At 44.4% G+C, this 16637-nt stretch overlaps 2 protein-coding genes across 7 annotated transcripts in view; one reads left to right on the top strand and one right to left on the bottom strand.

Annotated features, from left to right (window-relative positions):
• Window positions 1-1664: 1664 nt before the first annotated feature.
• SNCG (synuclein gamma) overlaps window positions 1665-16637 on the bottom strand; it is a 35125-nt gene continuing 20152 nt past the window's right edge. For both annotated transcript variants that reach the window (XM_041405127.1, XM_041405126.1), the window contains exons 2-5: window positions 12073-12114; window positions 11072-11199; window positions 2721-2798; window positions 1665-2040 (exon numbers count right to left, since the gene is read on the bottom strand). In XM_041405127.1, coding sequence (XP_041261061.1) covers window positions 2011-2040; window positions 2721-2798; window positions 11072-11199; window positions 12073-12114 — 278 coding nt within the window. In that variant the 3' untranslated portion in view covers window positions 1665-2010. The remainder of the gene's footprint in view (window positions 2041-2720; window positions 2799-11071; window positions 11200-12072; window positions 12115-16637) is intronic.
• The window catches only part of MMRN2 (multimerin 2), a 38301-nt gene continuing 28390 nt past the window's right edge, over window positions 6727-16637 (top strand). For 3 of the 5 annotated variants that reach the window (XM_041405122.1, XM_041405121.1, XM_041405118.1), the window contains exon 1: window positions 6760-6851. The gene's annotated coding sequence lies outside the window, so the exon portion shown is untranslated. Of the gene's footprint in view, window positions 6852-16637 lie in introns of all 5 variants that reach the window. The other 2 variants (XM_041405119.1, XM_041405120.1) reach the window with 2 other exon arrangements.

Here is a 16637-nt window from a genome sequence, read left to right as displayed (position 1 = left end):
AGACTTGGGACTGCCTTGAGCCCTGAGCAGTGCTGTCCCACGTGAGAAGCAGGCAAGTGCAGAGGCACATCTGTAGGAAACATTTGGACACTTCTAGTGCCCAAATGTTGGCCAGTAGTCAAGCAGTGTTTTCAGTCCCACAGTTCCAGATACAGCTGTGTAAATACTGGTAAAACACTTTCCCTTCTACGGGGAAGGAAACACAGAGAGCTGCATGCTGCTCTCCCAAGCAACCACGTAGCCCAGTGTGGCAGAGATGTGGCACAGCATTCTTAGCTCAGTAATTACCATTCTCTCCTGGTTTAAGCCCTTGGAACCAGGGGGGAACTCTGCTTGAGAGATGGGCATTTGGGGAGCAGCTTACTGATCCTTTGAGCCTGCTCCTGCCTCCCATGCATGCCCTACGTAGTGAAGGCATTCACCTCCGAATTTTTGCAAAACACTTTTTTTGAAACACAATTTTGTTTGTATCCCCATTAAGTGAAGCTTTTGAGCAAAAGGTTTTTCTGTCTCTCTCTAGCGAGCACTGAGAATAGACTCCAGCCTCCTGCTGCTGGGAATGAGTATCTCTTTATGTCCTCTTACCTTGGCCTCAATTTTAGTTACTCTGTTTAATTGGCAGATACTTGTAGGACATCAGAAGAGAGTATGCACATATCAGATACATCTTCCTTTGAAGGTCCTTTTACCTCTGCTAGGGCTCTTTTTTTCCCTTTCTATATTGAGATCAAAGACCCACTGGGATGAATATCCTGTTGTCTCTGCAAGGCAATGCTTTACACATACTGCTATGCCTGAGAGAGGCTGCCAGCACACTTGCTAGATGCTTCCATGCCACAGCAAGTGTCTTCTGTAATACCTTCCATAGTCATCATCATATAGCAGCTTAATGAAGGTTATTGGTCTGATTTTGAAGCAATTTAAATCTCAACAGTTTACACTGGCTTCTCCTGGATTCGTGGGTGCTCTTCCTGTAGGTAAATAAAAGAACCCATTTTTATATCCATACCTTCTGATGTGCTTTAAACTTAGCCCATTATCCACAGCAACATTTTCCTGCTCTCTACCCTGGTGAATGTGGAGGGTCTCTGCTGCCCTCACTCAGCAGCTGATCTGCAGCCTGACCGAGTGCTGTAACCGATACCAGCTCCGTGTTCGTGGTCACCAGGAGATTCTCCTTTGGCACCTGCCCTGGCACTCACACATTTCACAGCAACCCTGCCCGTCCCTGCCAGCAGCAGTGCAGTTCTGACCAGGTCACTTGGTGCCCAGCACATTTCTTTAATTACCTTCTGGCAGCTTGTTACATCCTGATGTCAGGACAGCTTTCTGGTGCAGACAGAATAAACTGAGCTGAACATCACTTTCACATTCCTTTAAAAAGCCTCCTTTCATCCAATATCACCCCTACATTCTCTCTTAAACATGGCAAGTATTTAAAAAGTGAAATATTTGTTTTTGAGCCTGAGAGACAGAAAGCCAGCCTACCTACAGTACTATTTTCAGAAATACCATTTTTCATGATTCTTAATTTCTTACAACATGATTTAAGGCCCTTACAGTTTTGAGTATTTTAATACTGCATTTTTACAGAAAAAAAAATGCATCAGTCTGGAAGGATCCACATCTAAAATGTGCAAACAAAACTGACAAGACAAAAAACGTGTTCAAACACTTTTTATTAGTTAAAAAAAATTCACAATGCCTAGTGATCCCAAGTGCCAGTGCATATGGATGCAAGACACAGATTCGTGAGTCCAACCAAAATATACAAAGCAACTGGAAGGCCAGGAGGGAGGATGGGAAAGACACACAGCCCAATACACACCTGCACGTCACTTACAATTAGAGGAGTCTACCTTACATATATTGTACAACTGGTTTATGAGGCAAGTGCAAGACTACAGAGCTGAATGTAGTTAGTCTATGGACAGTGGGATTTTCCTGTTGTGGTGTCAGCTAATACTTCCATGTATGCTCTTGGAATGGTCTCTTTTGAGCAAGAATTCCCTAACTTGATGGATCACCTTCAATTTCACCCTGTAAGAGAAGACAAGTAAGAAAACAGATAAATATTCCAGCTTCAGAAAAGCTGAAAACTGTGGGCATTGGGTGCATGCAGTACTTGTGGAAGGGACAGACAAAGGCCTTAACACTGAAATTGTAAAGGTAATACCACATGAGAGGCGTTTACCCCTGTTGTCCATGTTGGACAAAAAGTCATCCTTGTTCAAGAGCTGAAATTGGCCCAGAGACAAATTTTTGACCAGGGCTTCAAAAGAACATTGCAGGTAGAACAGTTAAAAAATTAAATAAACTAATTTAAATACAGAAAAATCTATTGTTATCTAAATCTCTTCTAAAGCAGGGCTGCAAACAGGAAAAAGCTATTCCATGTGATGACAGAACCACAGGACAGCATTAACTTTAATATGTGCATTTACACCCCAAAATCAACCCAAATCAGGCAGCAGCTTGCAATCTGCCCATCTGTCACTCATGGAAAATTCCTAAGCTAAGGAAGTGGCGAAAATGAGAACAGATGAGCTCGGTTTTTTGTCCAACAACTCAGGAAAGTGGGAACAGTGATGGGCTCCTTGCATGGCAGTTCTAAACCACAAGTGGCAAGGGGGAGGTTCTGCCAGGGGGAAACCAGGAACCCAGACAGAGGCCGGGTGTGGCACAGAGAGCCCGGGCAGCGGGGCTGTGGCACCACTCACCTCTCCTGCAGTGCTTGCCGGGGCCCCCTCTCCCTCCAGCCTGGGCTGCTCGGGCGGCTGCGGCGCTGCCAGGTCCTCCTGCCAAGTCACAAGCAAGATGTTTGTCCTTGCTGCCACATGCAGAGTCATCACCCTAATCTTAGACAGGCTGAGCGAGATGGGGTGAGCATTACACAAGCAAAATAGCAACTTTAATAGATGGCAGATACTGCTTGAAATCCATTTTTGTTGTGCAACTGGTTAGAGTAGATATCTATGAAAAAGCCAACTCAATTTCTTACAGCCTGGTTTAGGGTCTTTTTCGTACAGAAAATCAGCTCTTTCTCTGTCATTGAGACCAGAGTTTTGACTCCATCAGTGTGAATAAATTTGGGAGGAACAAATAAATTTATGTATAGCAAGGCTATACCCAGCCTTTACCCACATTATCTTATCCTAAGCACTCATTGCACAGACTAAAAGTCTGTACTGTGGTGCTGTTAATGTGATGCTTCAGAAAAAAATATCCTTATCAAAGGATAAGCCTTTCTTTTTGTTTGAGTCCAAGCATTTAATTAAGTATTTTGGGCACTTCTAGCTACTTGCCTACCTCTTTCAGCTATCTTCCTATTCAAGAAAAAGAGAAAAGGCTGCATTACCAGGTAATTATGTTAAACACAATTTGGCTGCATGGGAAGAGAAGACAGGATCAAGATTTGCATAGGGGATGGACAGAAAGCAACAATGCACCTGGGTGGAACCAGTCAGTGAGAGTAAAGGGAAGCAGAAATAGCAGGACCTCTGTAATTTTAGTTGAGTTCACCAGAAAACTCAACTAAAATTACAAATCTTCTTTCTCTGCTCCCTTCTAGCACACATGCCCAGTAGCTCCCCTGAATGGCTCTTTTTCCACATGAAGTCAGGCCCACCACAGAGGGAACCAGAGACACATATATTATGGAAGAGTCAATTTTGCATGGAAGGCAAAGTTATGAATTTCACCATTTTGGAAACACAAGGCCACCTCTTTGCTTGGTGCTGCTGCTGATGCAATGCAAACCAATGTCTTGGCCAAACCTACTGTAAACAAAACTTTATGTTCCATGTGTTTAGGGGACTCTACTTTTCCTTTTCACACATGTCCTTACTTTCCTATCCAGTCACAACTTTCTCATCAGTAGGATTACATCCCTGCCACACCTGCTGCTTTTTGGATTGAATTTGGGAAAAAAAGGTGATATGAAGTAAAAAGGAAAAATAGATGGAGCTTCATAGAAACAAGGTAGAGCACATGAAAATTTAATCTGGAAATTGAACTTCAGATCCATGTGTGGCAGCAAGGGGAGCCAGGAGGTGGAAGCACTGCAACCTGCTCATCCTACCTATGGGCTTCCTGTTGTTCATGCAAGCTACTGTAAGATCAATCCACTGAAGACAGAAAATAGCCCAAGTATGAGCTGCAGCCCTGTACTGGTGTCTGTCACAGCTGCAGGCATTCCTTCATCTCCCTGCTGAGACCAGAGCTGATCAGTCTGTTTATGCGAGCACCATGTGCTGCTGGTGTCTCCAGACGAGAAGCACAGCGTGACCATCTTCTCCTAAGGAACATGCTCTTAACTTGCATTGCATTGTTGGCTGAAATGATTCTTGCTGGTACCAGCCTGAGCTATTTTAAATAAGCCCAGGTAATCAAATGACATCAAACTGCACATCATGGAAGCCAGTTTGTCCTGCAGGGAGACCTGCAGCTCTACAGGAGAGGCCTGCTCTGATGGAGCCGTTCGGTCACAGTCTTTCTGAAATGAGTCAGCTCTCCTGCTGCCAGCAAACAGCTCACTACTCTGAATTTGTGGACACTTATCCAGCCTCAGGATCCAGCCTGCAGCTTTAAAGCACTTTATATTTGCATTTACATTACACTTTGCATATCTACACCTTATAACTCTACAGTGCACATTAGGCCAAAGCAGGTAAATGGCCTCAAATTATATTTTGAAGCTTTACAAACAGATTTTTGACTATTAGGTGGAAAGGAAAGAAAATTCCAATGGAAGCCACTGACAATAGCTGCAACAGCAGGTATTTCATAGTGTTTTGCAGGTGGAGCTACCAACTGCTGTGTGAAATCATGAAGGTCAATCAAAGGCAACTGCCTAAAGTGCTGAGCTGCATTGGGAAAACTGGGGAACAGCTCACAGTAACACAAGGACCAGTGCAGTGCACTCCATCTTTCCACGGGGTATGACCACCTATTATTCCTGTGGGCAGGGAGCTTGGCTCTGGTAGATGTGGAAAGAGTCCTGGAAGAGGGACACCTTTCTCAGGACCACCCTTGGGACACTGTATCCAAGAGCAAGGGGTGGGCTGGAGAGTCCCTGTTCAGCTATTGTGCTGCTTGCTGGATCCCTTAGATCGTGCTGTCTGCCAAGACTGCTCCAGAAGGCTAAAAATCAACCACCTATTTTTAGAAAGGGAAGCAACTGAGTTTCTGGAGGGTGTTTCTATGCTATGTTGGAGGAACCAGCACAATAGCAGGATGAAGAGGTGTCAGGCTGTGTTAGGGATGGCGCTTCACAGCCTTTTTCTCACGCGCTTCCACCCTGCCTGGAACAGGGAGCAGGAGATGAGGAAGGGCTGCATTCTTCAGCTGGGTGTTACCTGGCTGGGGATTTCACGCACTGCTCAGGAAGACAATATCCAGAGGAGGACCATGTGGTGTAGGGGTCTCCACTTTGGACAAAGAGCCAGAAATTCCTGGGCACCAGCTTCAGCTATAACACTGACTCACAGAACAATGCTGAGCAAGAAAGAAGGGGTGAAAATCCAACTTCCTTGGGGGGCAGAAAGAGTTTTGCCATTCCTGTCAGTGCTCATCTCCTCATTAAAAGGGATAACATTTTCTAAGCTAAAGGCATGTTGAAACCATGAAACAATTAGTAACGCTCCTCCTGCTCTTAAAGGGAGAGCCAAATATTTCCCCTCAGAATTTATGTACTTTCTTAGAAAAAGTATTTTAAATGGAAATAAAATTAAACATTTAGTCCACTAGGGGCTATTTTCTTCTGGTTTTGGGTGGGCACTTGAATATTTTTTGCTAATGAAGAAAGAAAAGTGAAATACTTGAACATAATAGTTAAGTGAAACACAAGACCTCAGAATTCCTTCCAAGAATAGTACACAAGTTTTTAAATATTTTGTGTGTTTAAAAATATATTTTATGTAGAATATATACACCACAGGAGATCTTTATATATAAAATACAATATTTTGCTAAGGTTATGAAACAGAGGTACATGTTCAGTTACACTAATTAAAAACTCAACAAATTAAGTCCTGCAATTTTTAAAAATATTGCTGTGTAATGGTAAGGGATCTTAAATAGACTGTACTATAGGCTTCTGGGTTCAGATATTTTAATAAGTTGTTTTAAAAACTGATTTTGAAAGCCCAGAAATACTGGAAGAAATTCATTACAGTTTAATTATTCAGATTTCTCATTTTCACAGGTTCTATGAAATTCTCTTTTTCAGCTCTTCAGCAATTGACTTGTCCACTGTCTGAGTTCATATATGAAGTAGAATTTATATTTTTTGTCTATATTATCTTGTAGCTCAGTGGGAGTTTTGTTGCTGTCCCCAGATATTCAGACATAAACAATCTTACTAAGATTATCATCCTTATATAACAGAGAAAGCAGTCCAGATATTGGATGCTGGAATATACTTATCAACAAATTCAGTGGCAACCAAGATTTCATTTTCATAATCCTCATCATTATTATTATTACTATTATTTCAAGGCAAAAAAGCCAGAGAGGTTCACTGGCAGCCTAATGTACTACAAACTCAAGGGCCTTCAAAGGGACATCAATTGCATAAGGTGGAGAGGTTCAGCCTCCTGTAGTGCTCTTGACCTTGGGTGCTGGAGCAAACATGATGCTGTCTGGCAGCATCCCCAAACCACTCCCTAGGAAAGCCTCAGGCAGCCTGGCAGGTCCTGTGGACGAGCTGTCCTGGACAGGCTTCAGGCTGAGTGCTCAGAGTGATGCCAACAGCTCTGACTAAGGGGTCAACCCTTGATTAAAGTGAGTGGACCCACCAACAGGACAGACAGAGGGGAATGCAGGATTCCTGTCTTACCCTACAAATCCAGGTAGTCTTTTGTGATGCCTTTGTTTTTATCCAGCTCACAGCCAGACTCTCTGAGAGTCTCCTGGGACTGCTTATAAAAATGATACATATTTAATGCGTATCCTATGGGATTGCAGGGGTACAGCCTTGAGCCATGGAGCACATCCATGGTCTTGTAGGCTTTAAGGCTTCACCAGTGCCACTAACTCGGCTATTTTGCATGGGAAAATGTCTGCCTGAATGCACTAATGTGACTGAGAGGGGAAAACAGAAAAAGTGCCTGTAGGCAGAGCGCCCCACTCCATGCTGCTTGTGCAGTCTCCCACGCTCCATGACGTGTGGAAGGATGCCACTGGGATGCATCACTGCATCAACTAAATACAGGGAAGCTTGAATACAAAGGGGAACAAGTTTCAGCTATTTATTCTACCTAATTGTTGGGTGGTTTGGCTTTGATTTCCCTGCTCCTCCTTCTTAGCAGCTCTGCCTTTGGTGGCTTCTCAGATGCCCTTGGTTGCTCTCTCATGGTGGCACTTGCCCAGCCCAATCTAACTTGGACAGGAAGGTCACTCAGTTTCTGCTTCTAATTCCTGCCGTGCAACAGACTGTCTCTGCATCGGAGGCATTGCAGGGTGTAAGTGAAGGGAATTAAGGCCATGAACAGCAGCCTTTCCCATTCAGGATGTGCAGTTGTTATGAAAGAGGTGAGCCATGGCGTGGGTGCGGCCCACGTGCACCAGATCAGGCGCACAGAAAGGCTGTGGCGCAGAGAACGCGCCCAGCGGTTGCACATAACTGACAAATGCTCATTTAATTAATGAGTTGAAGGAAAAAACCAGATTAGACCCAATTCAAAGTGACAGAGTCATGAACTGAAACTAAATCATAAAATCTGACAGGACAAATGGATCTAAAGGGAAGATTTAGGTGGAAGGTGCAGGGAAGCATCAGTTATTGGGGAAATTGTTCCAAACCCTGAGGGACATTTTGAGAGTGTGTGTACATGGGCTTGTTCCCAGCCACGTGCATTGCAGCAAGCTCTGTGCTGTGTCATACAGATGAAGCATTTATCCTCTTCTAAGACAGGGATATTTAGTGGGTGGTTATCTCACTGGAATCTCTTAATGTCCATCCCAGGGATGGGGATGGGTGCAAAGTCACAGACAGGACACACTACTGACTGGTTTAATTCCTTTTTGTATCAGAAAAATTGTGGAGAGTTTATAATCTCTTAATTTACAGATTTTTTTAGTTGATACTTAAAAGCTCCCCCATAAGAGTCAATTCTTTCTTGTACTCAGCAGGACCAGGTCAGTGCCAAAGCCCTGTCAGGCAGTGCCAGTACAACTCAAGGCTGTTCTCATCTGGTGCTTGGCACCCCTCCCATAGGTGTAGGGTTACTTCAGCCCCATTTCCTTCTGCATGGCTCTGAGTGCTCCCCCCAAGGACAGTGAGGAACAGCAGGCTGCCAGGGTATTCACATTTCAGTGCCTGCTGTGATGCAACAAAGGGCTGAATTCTTTCCCATGGCCAAAGTCACCATCTGATACACCTGCACCCCACGGCTATCCTGAGCAAAACTTACCTCAAAACCCTCAGAGTAGCCCTCTCTTTCCTAACGTGTGCCTGCCACTCATCCCAGCTGTCAAATGCACAGACTAAATGTCAACGAGCTCTCCCTAACTGATATTCATACTGGCAATGGCCAGCTGGGAACATGCCTTCTAGGCCACTGGAGTCCCCAGCCCCGAGTCACCCCGAGCACTGCTCAGTGCCATGCATTCACAGATCCCTGGCACTTTGAACAGCCCTTCTATAGCAGGGAACTACACTGGAGAGAGTTGAAAACCCAAATAAGATGTTGGCAAGTGCAATTAGAAAGAGGGAGGATAGTATGGAGTACAAACAAGTCTCAGGACTGGATGCTCTCTCAAACTTCTGGGGCTGAAATGCTTGTGATTATTCCAGGACTGCAGGATTATAACAGTGGATATTCACTGTTAAACATTTAAAAGCTATACATTATTACTCTTAGTGTATCTCCAGGGGGTCTCCCTCACGCATTACAGAGCCTGATGCTGCTATTGGCAGACTCTGGATGTATTTCCATTAGCAAATTGTGTAACATGATAGGAGCAGTTCTGGAGAAAAAAACAGCCAGTGCTGAGAGCCCAGCACAAGCCCTTATACTCCTTTCAGGGCCCTCCCTCTGGAGCAGCTTTGGCTCCATGGCAATTATCCATTAGCAGTGGGCATGCACTCAATGTGCATGTGGAGCCCAATCTTCAGTGTCTAACTGGATCTAAAAGGTGTCTAGCTACATGCTAAAGTAAGGTGAGCATGAATAAAAGATTTGCACTCCCAAGCTGAACTAATCCAGCAGAACAGATGAACCCTCTTTCACAGAAGCAAATGTTTATCCTGATTTTTTTTTTCTCCTGTGATTTTTCTTGTTTTTCTCCTCCTGTTTTCAGTCTGCTGCCTCAGCACGTCTGCTGTATGGCATGACGCTGTATCCAAAGCAGTTTCCTGGCTCCATTTAGTCTGCCCTTTGGCATGTGACACATCCTAATGCATTATTTCTTAATCAATCTCCATTTTAAGTCTAAGGAATTGGGCATCAATGGAAGACATGAGAATGACAGTTTAGATCCTCTCTGGAAAACTTGCATTGGTTTAAGCTCTGAAATTAGCTGTAAACTGCAGCTGTCAGTCTTTGAGGTGGGGTTCTCACTTAGGAGGAAAGGAGAAGAGGATTGCTGCTGCTCAGTCCCTGCTGGAGGGGAGACAGCTTGCTATCTGCAGCAAGGATTCCTACCATCAGCAAATTCCTCACTCTCCTGGGTCAATCACCCCATGGTCAGTCAAAAGGTAGGAAGGGGTATTCTGGCCCCATCGAATTAGGAATTGCTGTTTGCACTCCTGCAGCCTAACTGCTGTTCTCTGTGGGAATAGAGGTTAAACTTATCCCAAGGGTTTAGCAGGACTCCTGTATCTGCTCTTTTCACATGCTTTCAGGAGGACATTTTGCGTCACTTGTAGCTGCTGTTCTCCACTTTTGTTAGGCTATTCTCTCAGGATTTATATGCTGTGTAGAAGTTTTGTTTCACATCACAATGTGTTTATGTGCAGGTCAGGAAATTAATCAGCCGACTATCTGAACAATTAAAACGATTTTGGCCAGGCTGGCTTTGCTTTGATTCTGGGTTTGGGTTTGCTGTGACTCATAAAGCTCATATGGCCATCAACAACACCAATCACACTCTCTGAAAGAGGGGAAAGAGAAGGGCTTACCAAAGAGCTGCCAAGTATTGGCGTCTGCTGCACAAATTAGTGCTGTTTGTTACCAAAGCATCTTCTCTAATGATCAACACTGCCTTCATCTAAGGAACAGTTCTGCTCCTTCAGATGCCCCTTAATCCCCTTGAAGCAGCCCTGTTGGTCAAATTAGGCTGGAGGACAGAAGATGCCTTGTCTGAATCTGGCTTAATCCGTACACAATTTGGGTCACACGGTCTTTTATCAATAAGCACTTGGTTGTTGTCAAACCAGCACGAAGCAGAGCAGCAGGGTCAGGCTTTCTGCTGGAACCAGGCTGTGCCTGGCTTGTTGCTGCCCTCTTCTGCTCCGGAGCTGCCGTGGCCAGGGCAAGCCTGTGCATCCTGCCAGCACGGCACAGGGGTGAGGGCAAGTGCAGGCTCCCGTGCCTTCCCACTCTGCACATCCCTGAGCTCTGACTCAGCCCAGTTGCTCACTGCAGCCCACACACATCTCTACTCAAGTCCCTGGGAAAAATGCTTTTCTACATTCGTAAGAAAATGGAGAGCCAGACTGTTGCCAGCAGTGCCCACTGCTGGGACAAGAGACAATAGGCACCAAGTGATTAATGAGACCATCTGAACAGAAGAAAACAATTCTCTTTTTCCTGTGAGGGTGGTCAAACACTGGCACAGGTTGCCCAGGGATATTGTGGAGTCTACTTCCATGGAGATAGTCAAAACCCACTGGGACAGTCCTCTCTCACTGGCCCTAAGGGAGTTGGACTGGATGATCTCAGGGTGTCCCTTTCAAACTAAATTATTCTGTGACTATATTAGGCATTATATGATAATATTAAGCATTATACAAAAGCAGGTATTGTTGAAAACCTTTCATGAAATAAGTAAAGCCATAAACTGTAAATGTTTGCAGGTTAATCCAAAGGCTCTTCTGTCCTGCCCATCATAGAACAAACAAACACACCTTTTTTACAACTCCTGTAGTGGCCACGATGGTCTCTGCTCCTTCTACAGTCTTGTTTGCCACTGTGTTCACGCTGGCTACTACAGCTTCTCCCACCACGTTGGCCTGCTCTTTGGTCTTCTCAGCAACTGCATTTTCAACAAAAGCAGAAAAGTCAGCAAACTAGACACTGCCAGAAGGCTGCCAAATTCCCCGGGAAGACAAATGATTGCATTGATGTAAAAGAAGAAAGTAGCCCTGGTGCAGTCCTTGTTTGGATTTTTTAGATGAGATCACGTCTGAATTTAGATCATATATGTGAGGATTTTTATCTGGCACAAAATGCTGCTTAGAGAGCAGCACTGCAGCCTGTCAGTGTTTGTAGGCAGCCAGAGAATGAAAAATTCACTGTCAGATACTGAGAGACAACAGTGTAAATAAGGTATTTTGCATTGCAGACTGTGCATGACCTCTTCCAGGTTACTTTCTGTTTGATTTAATACCCCTTGGCAGAAAACAGCAATAGTTATGAAATTCTCCAGGGAAAGGATCCATTAATCTTCCTTCAGGACAGTCCATATGGCTGCTCCTCCTTGGAGCTGGGGATACCCTAGAAGGGACCTTTAGGTCCCTGACTCTGCAACTGCCTGACAGGACTCTCCCAAAGACCACAGTTTTGGCCAGACAGGATCTGATGCAAGTAAATCCCCTCTGTGTGCTGGGCTGTGCACCTGACATTGTGAAATGTCTAAATAGCTGTGAATCATCCCAGTCTGCCAAGTAACCTGTGTTAGAATTTTCTGACCTACTCTACTGATTAAATATTTTCTCCCCCCCATGTCCACTGCAAATGCCAGACCCTGAACCATCGCTCCTGGCAAGCAGCCTCTACTCATCAGTGGGAAGGTCAGGCAGATCAATGGTGTCCCACAGAGACCTCCCACTTGGCAGGGGTGATGGCCTTCCCAAGAGGTCAAACAATCACCACAGATTTCCACATCCCTCTCGGGCTGTCCTCTTACCTGAGGTCACACTTTGCACTACGCCCTCCTTGGTCTTGGTGCCTGTGAAAGGAAACACAGTCCATCAGTGCTGCTTGGAAATTACACCCTGATTTCTGGACACAGATGGTTTCCTGCTCTCAGGAAGTGCAGTGGGGAGCCAAGGTGCTGCTGGTACCTCCTGCTCAGACACAAACCATTGTAGAGTCAGAAAAGAGAGCAGCTTCCCTCCCCAGTAAAGCCAATGAGTATCTTTGTGTTGAGAGTTGGAGAGCTTCAACAGCAAATTCTCTGGAGATGCTTAGACCTGAAAAATATTGATTATAAAAAATTGTCCCTGCAATATTTCCAAAATGAGCAGTTGAGTGGTGGTAAATCAACTTTAAGCTAGTTGTAAAATGACTGTAAATAAAATCACCTGGTAACATCTCACCTACCTCACTCTCACAAGACAAGAAGTCACATCCATGACTTTCCCCTGCCTTGCAGCAGGATACTTGGCTGCAGTGGTCATTTAAAGTCTAATTCTATACCACTAATAAAAACTCTGGAGAAACCTGAGACTGAATTCACAGAACCACCACCTACCTCCTACATACCTACTTACTAGATTCACTTACAGTTTGGTGCCTCAGCCTAGGCTGTAAGTGCCTGCTCAGAGCAATGCATAGAAAGCAGATGGTTTTATCTCAAATCATGAAAATACACCACATTTATGCCTACATTGTAATTTATCTTGCTGTTCTCAATGCAGAAAAGCTAACAGGATGTGAAGGCATTCAGCTTGCAACACAAATAGCCCTGAGGAATAATTAATCTCTGTGATTTTCCTCCATGCTTCAAGTGACAAGCCATATATCCTTTGTACTTGATACTGCTGCAGATAAGTTAAATCATACGGTAGATGGGCAGCCCCCATGGTAACTAGGTGCTTTACACATTGAAAAAATAAAGGATCAAATTTATTTCTTTTGGAAGTTAAATAAACACAAGAAAAAATATTCCACTGGTCCCACTTTATATTGCAAATCATCTGCACCTATACAGGTTCTCTTCAGGTTTCTCATACTGATACAACAAAAGGATTTCTATGGCCAACTATCAAAATGATAAAAATGGACAACAACCAGGCAGATTTTTGATTCCATGATAGTGGAGCATCCATGGGTGTGGTGGGAGAAACTAGTCACAAGCCACAGCTCATTCTCATTAACAGTCTGAGAAGCAAAACAGGTGCAGTGCCCTGATAACAACAGCCCAGCTCAGTTCTGTTTATGTATTATTGAATGTAATTCTCAATTGTTGATTTATTTTGGTGGTTGCAGTGTTTGCCTGGAGCAGAACAAAACCATTCTACTACAATATGCCCTCAACATTTCACTCCACCCTGCCAAACTGTCTTAAAGGTCAAGAAATGAAATCTGTGTACCTTTAACTTGTTACTGCTGTAAGCTACAGTTCCTAGTGATGCACATGATACATGTGCACTGCTGTGAACTGGATTTAATAATGGTGCCCATGACACACAAACATGTGCAGAAGCACAGCACTGAGCAGAGCAGGTCTCAAGCCACAAATGTAGCCCCTGAATGGGCCAAACACACAAGGTTCAGTTCAGACACCATCCTGCTTCATTTTCCCTCCCAGTATCATTCCAAGAAAAGGCTGCCACAATGTTGATTTGACATACAAGGTTGTCTCATATCAGACTCAGATCCTCAAGCTTAGCCCTTTGCTGCTTTTTGGTCAAACAGTAGTTGATAGGTAAGCAAAAGTACATAATTTGCTGTACCAGCCTTTCATGCCTTTGCAGTTTTGCAGTAAACACACTTAGTGACACAAGAGCTGCAGTTTTGTATATTTTTTGCCAGACTTTTAAACTGACTATCTGTGCTCAGTTATTTTACGGGGAAGAGGAGTGAGCAGGTGCTATATTTGCGGGTGGAAAATAATTCCAGAAAGGAGGGATGCAGATAGGAGGAAAACATCCAAATCCATTTCATGAGAGAAGCAATGTCATTGGGAAGAGTCACTGCTGCAGCCTGGGGAGAGCTCGCCTCATCCTCCCAGCGCAGCCACACCCGATGACTCAGGCTCCATCCATTATGCACCGCATGAAACCCGACCTTCCGGCGCACACTCCTGCCAGCAGCCCGCATCTGTTGAATCAGAAAGCAATCACCTGATGCTCAATCTCATTTCACTCATTAGTCCTTGCCTGCAGCTTGTGTACCCAGAATTAAAAGTTCATGCATCCTGCCTTTTCTGAGTCATCCGCAAGTGCTTTGGGACCGCCAGGGTGGGACCGAGGTGGTGGAGTGCTGTGCCCTGGGAGAAGGTCTAGAGTAGAGAGGATGTTTTGATGTGCTTTAAATCCTACAGGAATCACTCAGTTTAAACATAGCTTGGTGTGTTGGGGCTTTCTGCAACACACAAGGTCGAAAATCATTCTGGAAAACTAGAAGTGCATTCTTTGTTGAGGCTTCCTGAACTACAGCATTAAACAGTACTAATGATTCAATATTCTGATGTGGCTTTGCAATAAATTCATTAATTAACTTCAGCTAACACCCCTATTCAAATCAAATTAATAAAGAGAGCCCACTGAACCATCTGCTGGATCCACACTACCCATGCAGGGACCTCCTGACACTCTGGCACACTCAGAGGCTGCTAGAATTTGGGGAGCAGATGGTGATTTCACCAAGCACAGAGGTGACCCATGATACAGGACTCCTCCCTCTCCTTTCGTGCACTCTCTTCTCTACCCCACTGGATCAGCGAGGCCGGTGGCAGGGCAGGGGCACTGCATTGCAGGCTTAGCACAGGAGGGAGGCATCTCCTGGCTGGCATGGGCTGTGGGAGCTGACCCTGTATGGATCAGAGGGGGAACGAGGTGGCCACAGTGTCCCAGTGATGCTGTTCGCTCCAGACAGATGCCTCTGAGTGAGCATTGTTTTCCTCTGGGCAGCAGCAAGTGATTCACCAGACAGGGCGGTTGTGCCCAGACATTTGGAATCCTTCTCTGAGAGGCAGCAATGAGTTAACACAAACCTGAATACAAGTCAGGGATCCACTTCATCCATCCTAGGCCCTGGGGATTTTGCTCTCTTTCCTGATGTTCTCAAAAGACACTTGAGGTTCAATACAGTATAATTCTCTCCTAGCATCCAAGAAATTCAAGTCTTATCACCTAATGCTCTAGATGAAGCTGCTGGGATAGGGCTCTGCAAGGGAAGAAGGAAGGAAGGAACAGTTCAGGTCTCTGATTTACTGTTCATATGGCACAGAGTGACAAAAGGCAGCATGAACAACATACTAATCATTCCAGTTTTAACCTCCACCTTCTCTGACTATTAAAACACTCATTTTCTGAGCTAACCTAATCAGCATCTGGTCTTTACTTTTCCTGCCTGTGAAAGACTGAATTCTCCCCTAAAGGGCTGAGCTTCCCAACAGGATCTGAATCAGTCCAAGGCAAAGCTCTGACCAGTGCATGACAGGGGAGGAACCAGCAGTATACCAGCAAAGCAAACCAATAAAAGGAGAAAGCACTTAATCCTCATCTTGATCCTTATTTGAGTTTTAGGCTCACAGAAAACTTTATTGAAAAGGTTAGAATCTCTTAAAGAGACCTCTCGGCTCAACCATGAAAACCAGGTCACAGTGTGGAGCTGTACAACGTGACTGAAAAGAGATGTGAGAAATTATGTATAAAAACTCTAAATAACCTCAACCCAACTCAGATCTGGAAGCAGGTGGACCAGTAATGATGCCACAATGTGACACCCACATGTGACATTTCTTAGGCTGGTGTTTCACTTACTGTAGTTGGTTTAGTTGTTTACAGGAACGCTGCTTACCTTTTTTTTCTTGTGGGTCAGCTTCAAATGGAAATGTGAACTGTTACATCCATTCATTTCCAGCATATCAATAATTAAGTATTTAAAAATTCGAAATAAAAACATTACAAGGCCTGCTACACACAAATTTTGTATTTAATTTGTAATGTACAAATACATATCTGTAGCTATTGGCAATAGAGCAGTTTTAAATATAGTAGCTAAGTATAGCTGTAGATGTTGCAGTAGGATAGCAGGAAGAGCCTGCATGTAAACTTTCCTACAAAAAGAAACACTCCCAATCTAGCAAAAGTAAAGAGCTGTGTGAAATGCAGTGATCAGCAGTGAGATAATCAGTCTTGGGAACCTAAGACTCTTTCGTTTGTATTATATGGAAAATCTGACCATCCAGCCATTTAATTGCATGTGCTAGATAAGTGGAGATAGTGGGTTTCAAGGGTGACCTTGAAAGGGGAGGTTTCAGCCCATTAACTGTGAAAGAGATCTCTAGGCAGGACATCAGGCATGCTGCTTTCCAGATCCTATTCTCTGGGCAAAAGGAATTTGGGCGTCTCTTGTAAAGCAAGATTAATGTGTGCATGGGCAACGAAAGAGGTCGGTGAACAGAAGGATTTCAGGACAAACCCATTTGTTTGTGGGGAAACAGATGCATCCTGCAATCCCCTCACACTAACACTGCTGGCTCCTCTCAGGGACCTCCTCAGTGAGTCCCTCCCAGTGTGG

This window comes from Onychostruthus taczanowskii, unplaced genomic scaffold, assembly GCF_017590055.1.
Source record: "Onychostruthus taczanowskii isolate IOZ18803 unplaced genomic scaffold, ASM1759005v1 scaffold22, whole genome shotgun sequence".
In the NCBI taxonomy this organism is placed as follows: Eukaryota; Metazoa; Chordata; class Aves; order Passeriformes; family Passeridae; genus Onychostruthus; species Onychostruthus taczanowskii.
The sequence above is the reverse complement of the archived record's forward strand: the minus strand, read 5'-3'. Positions and strand labels throughout refer to the sequence as shown.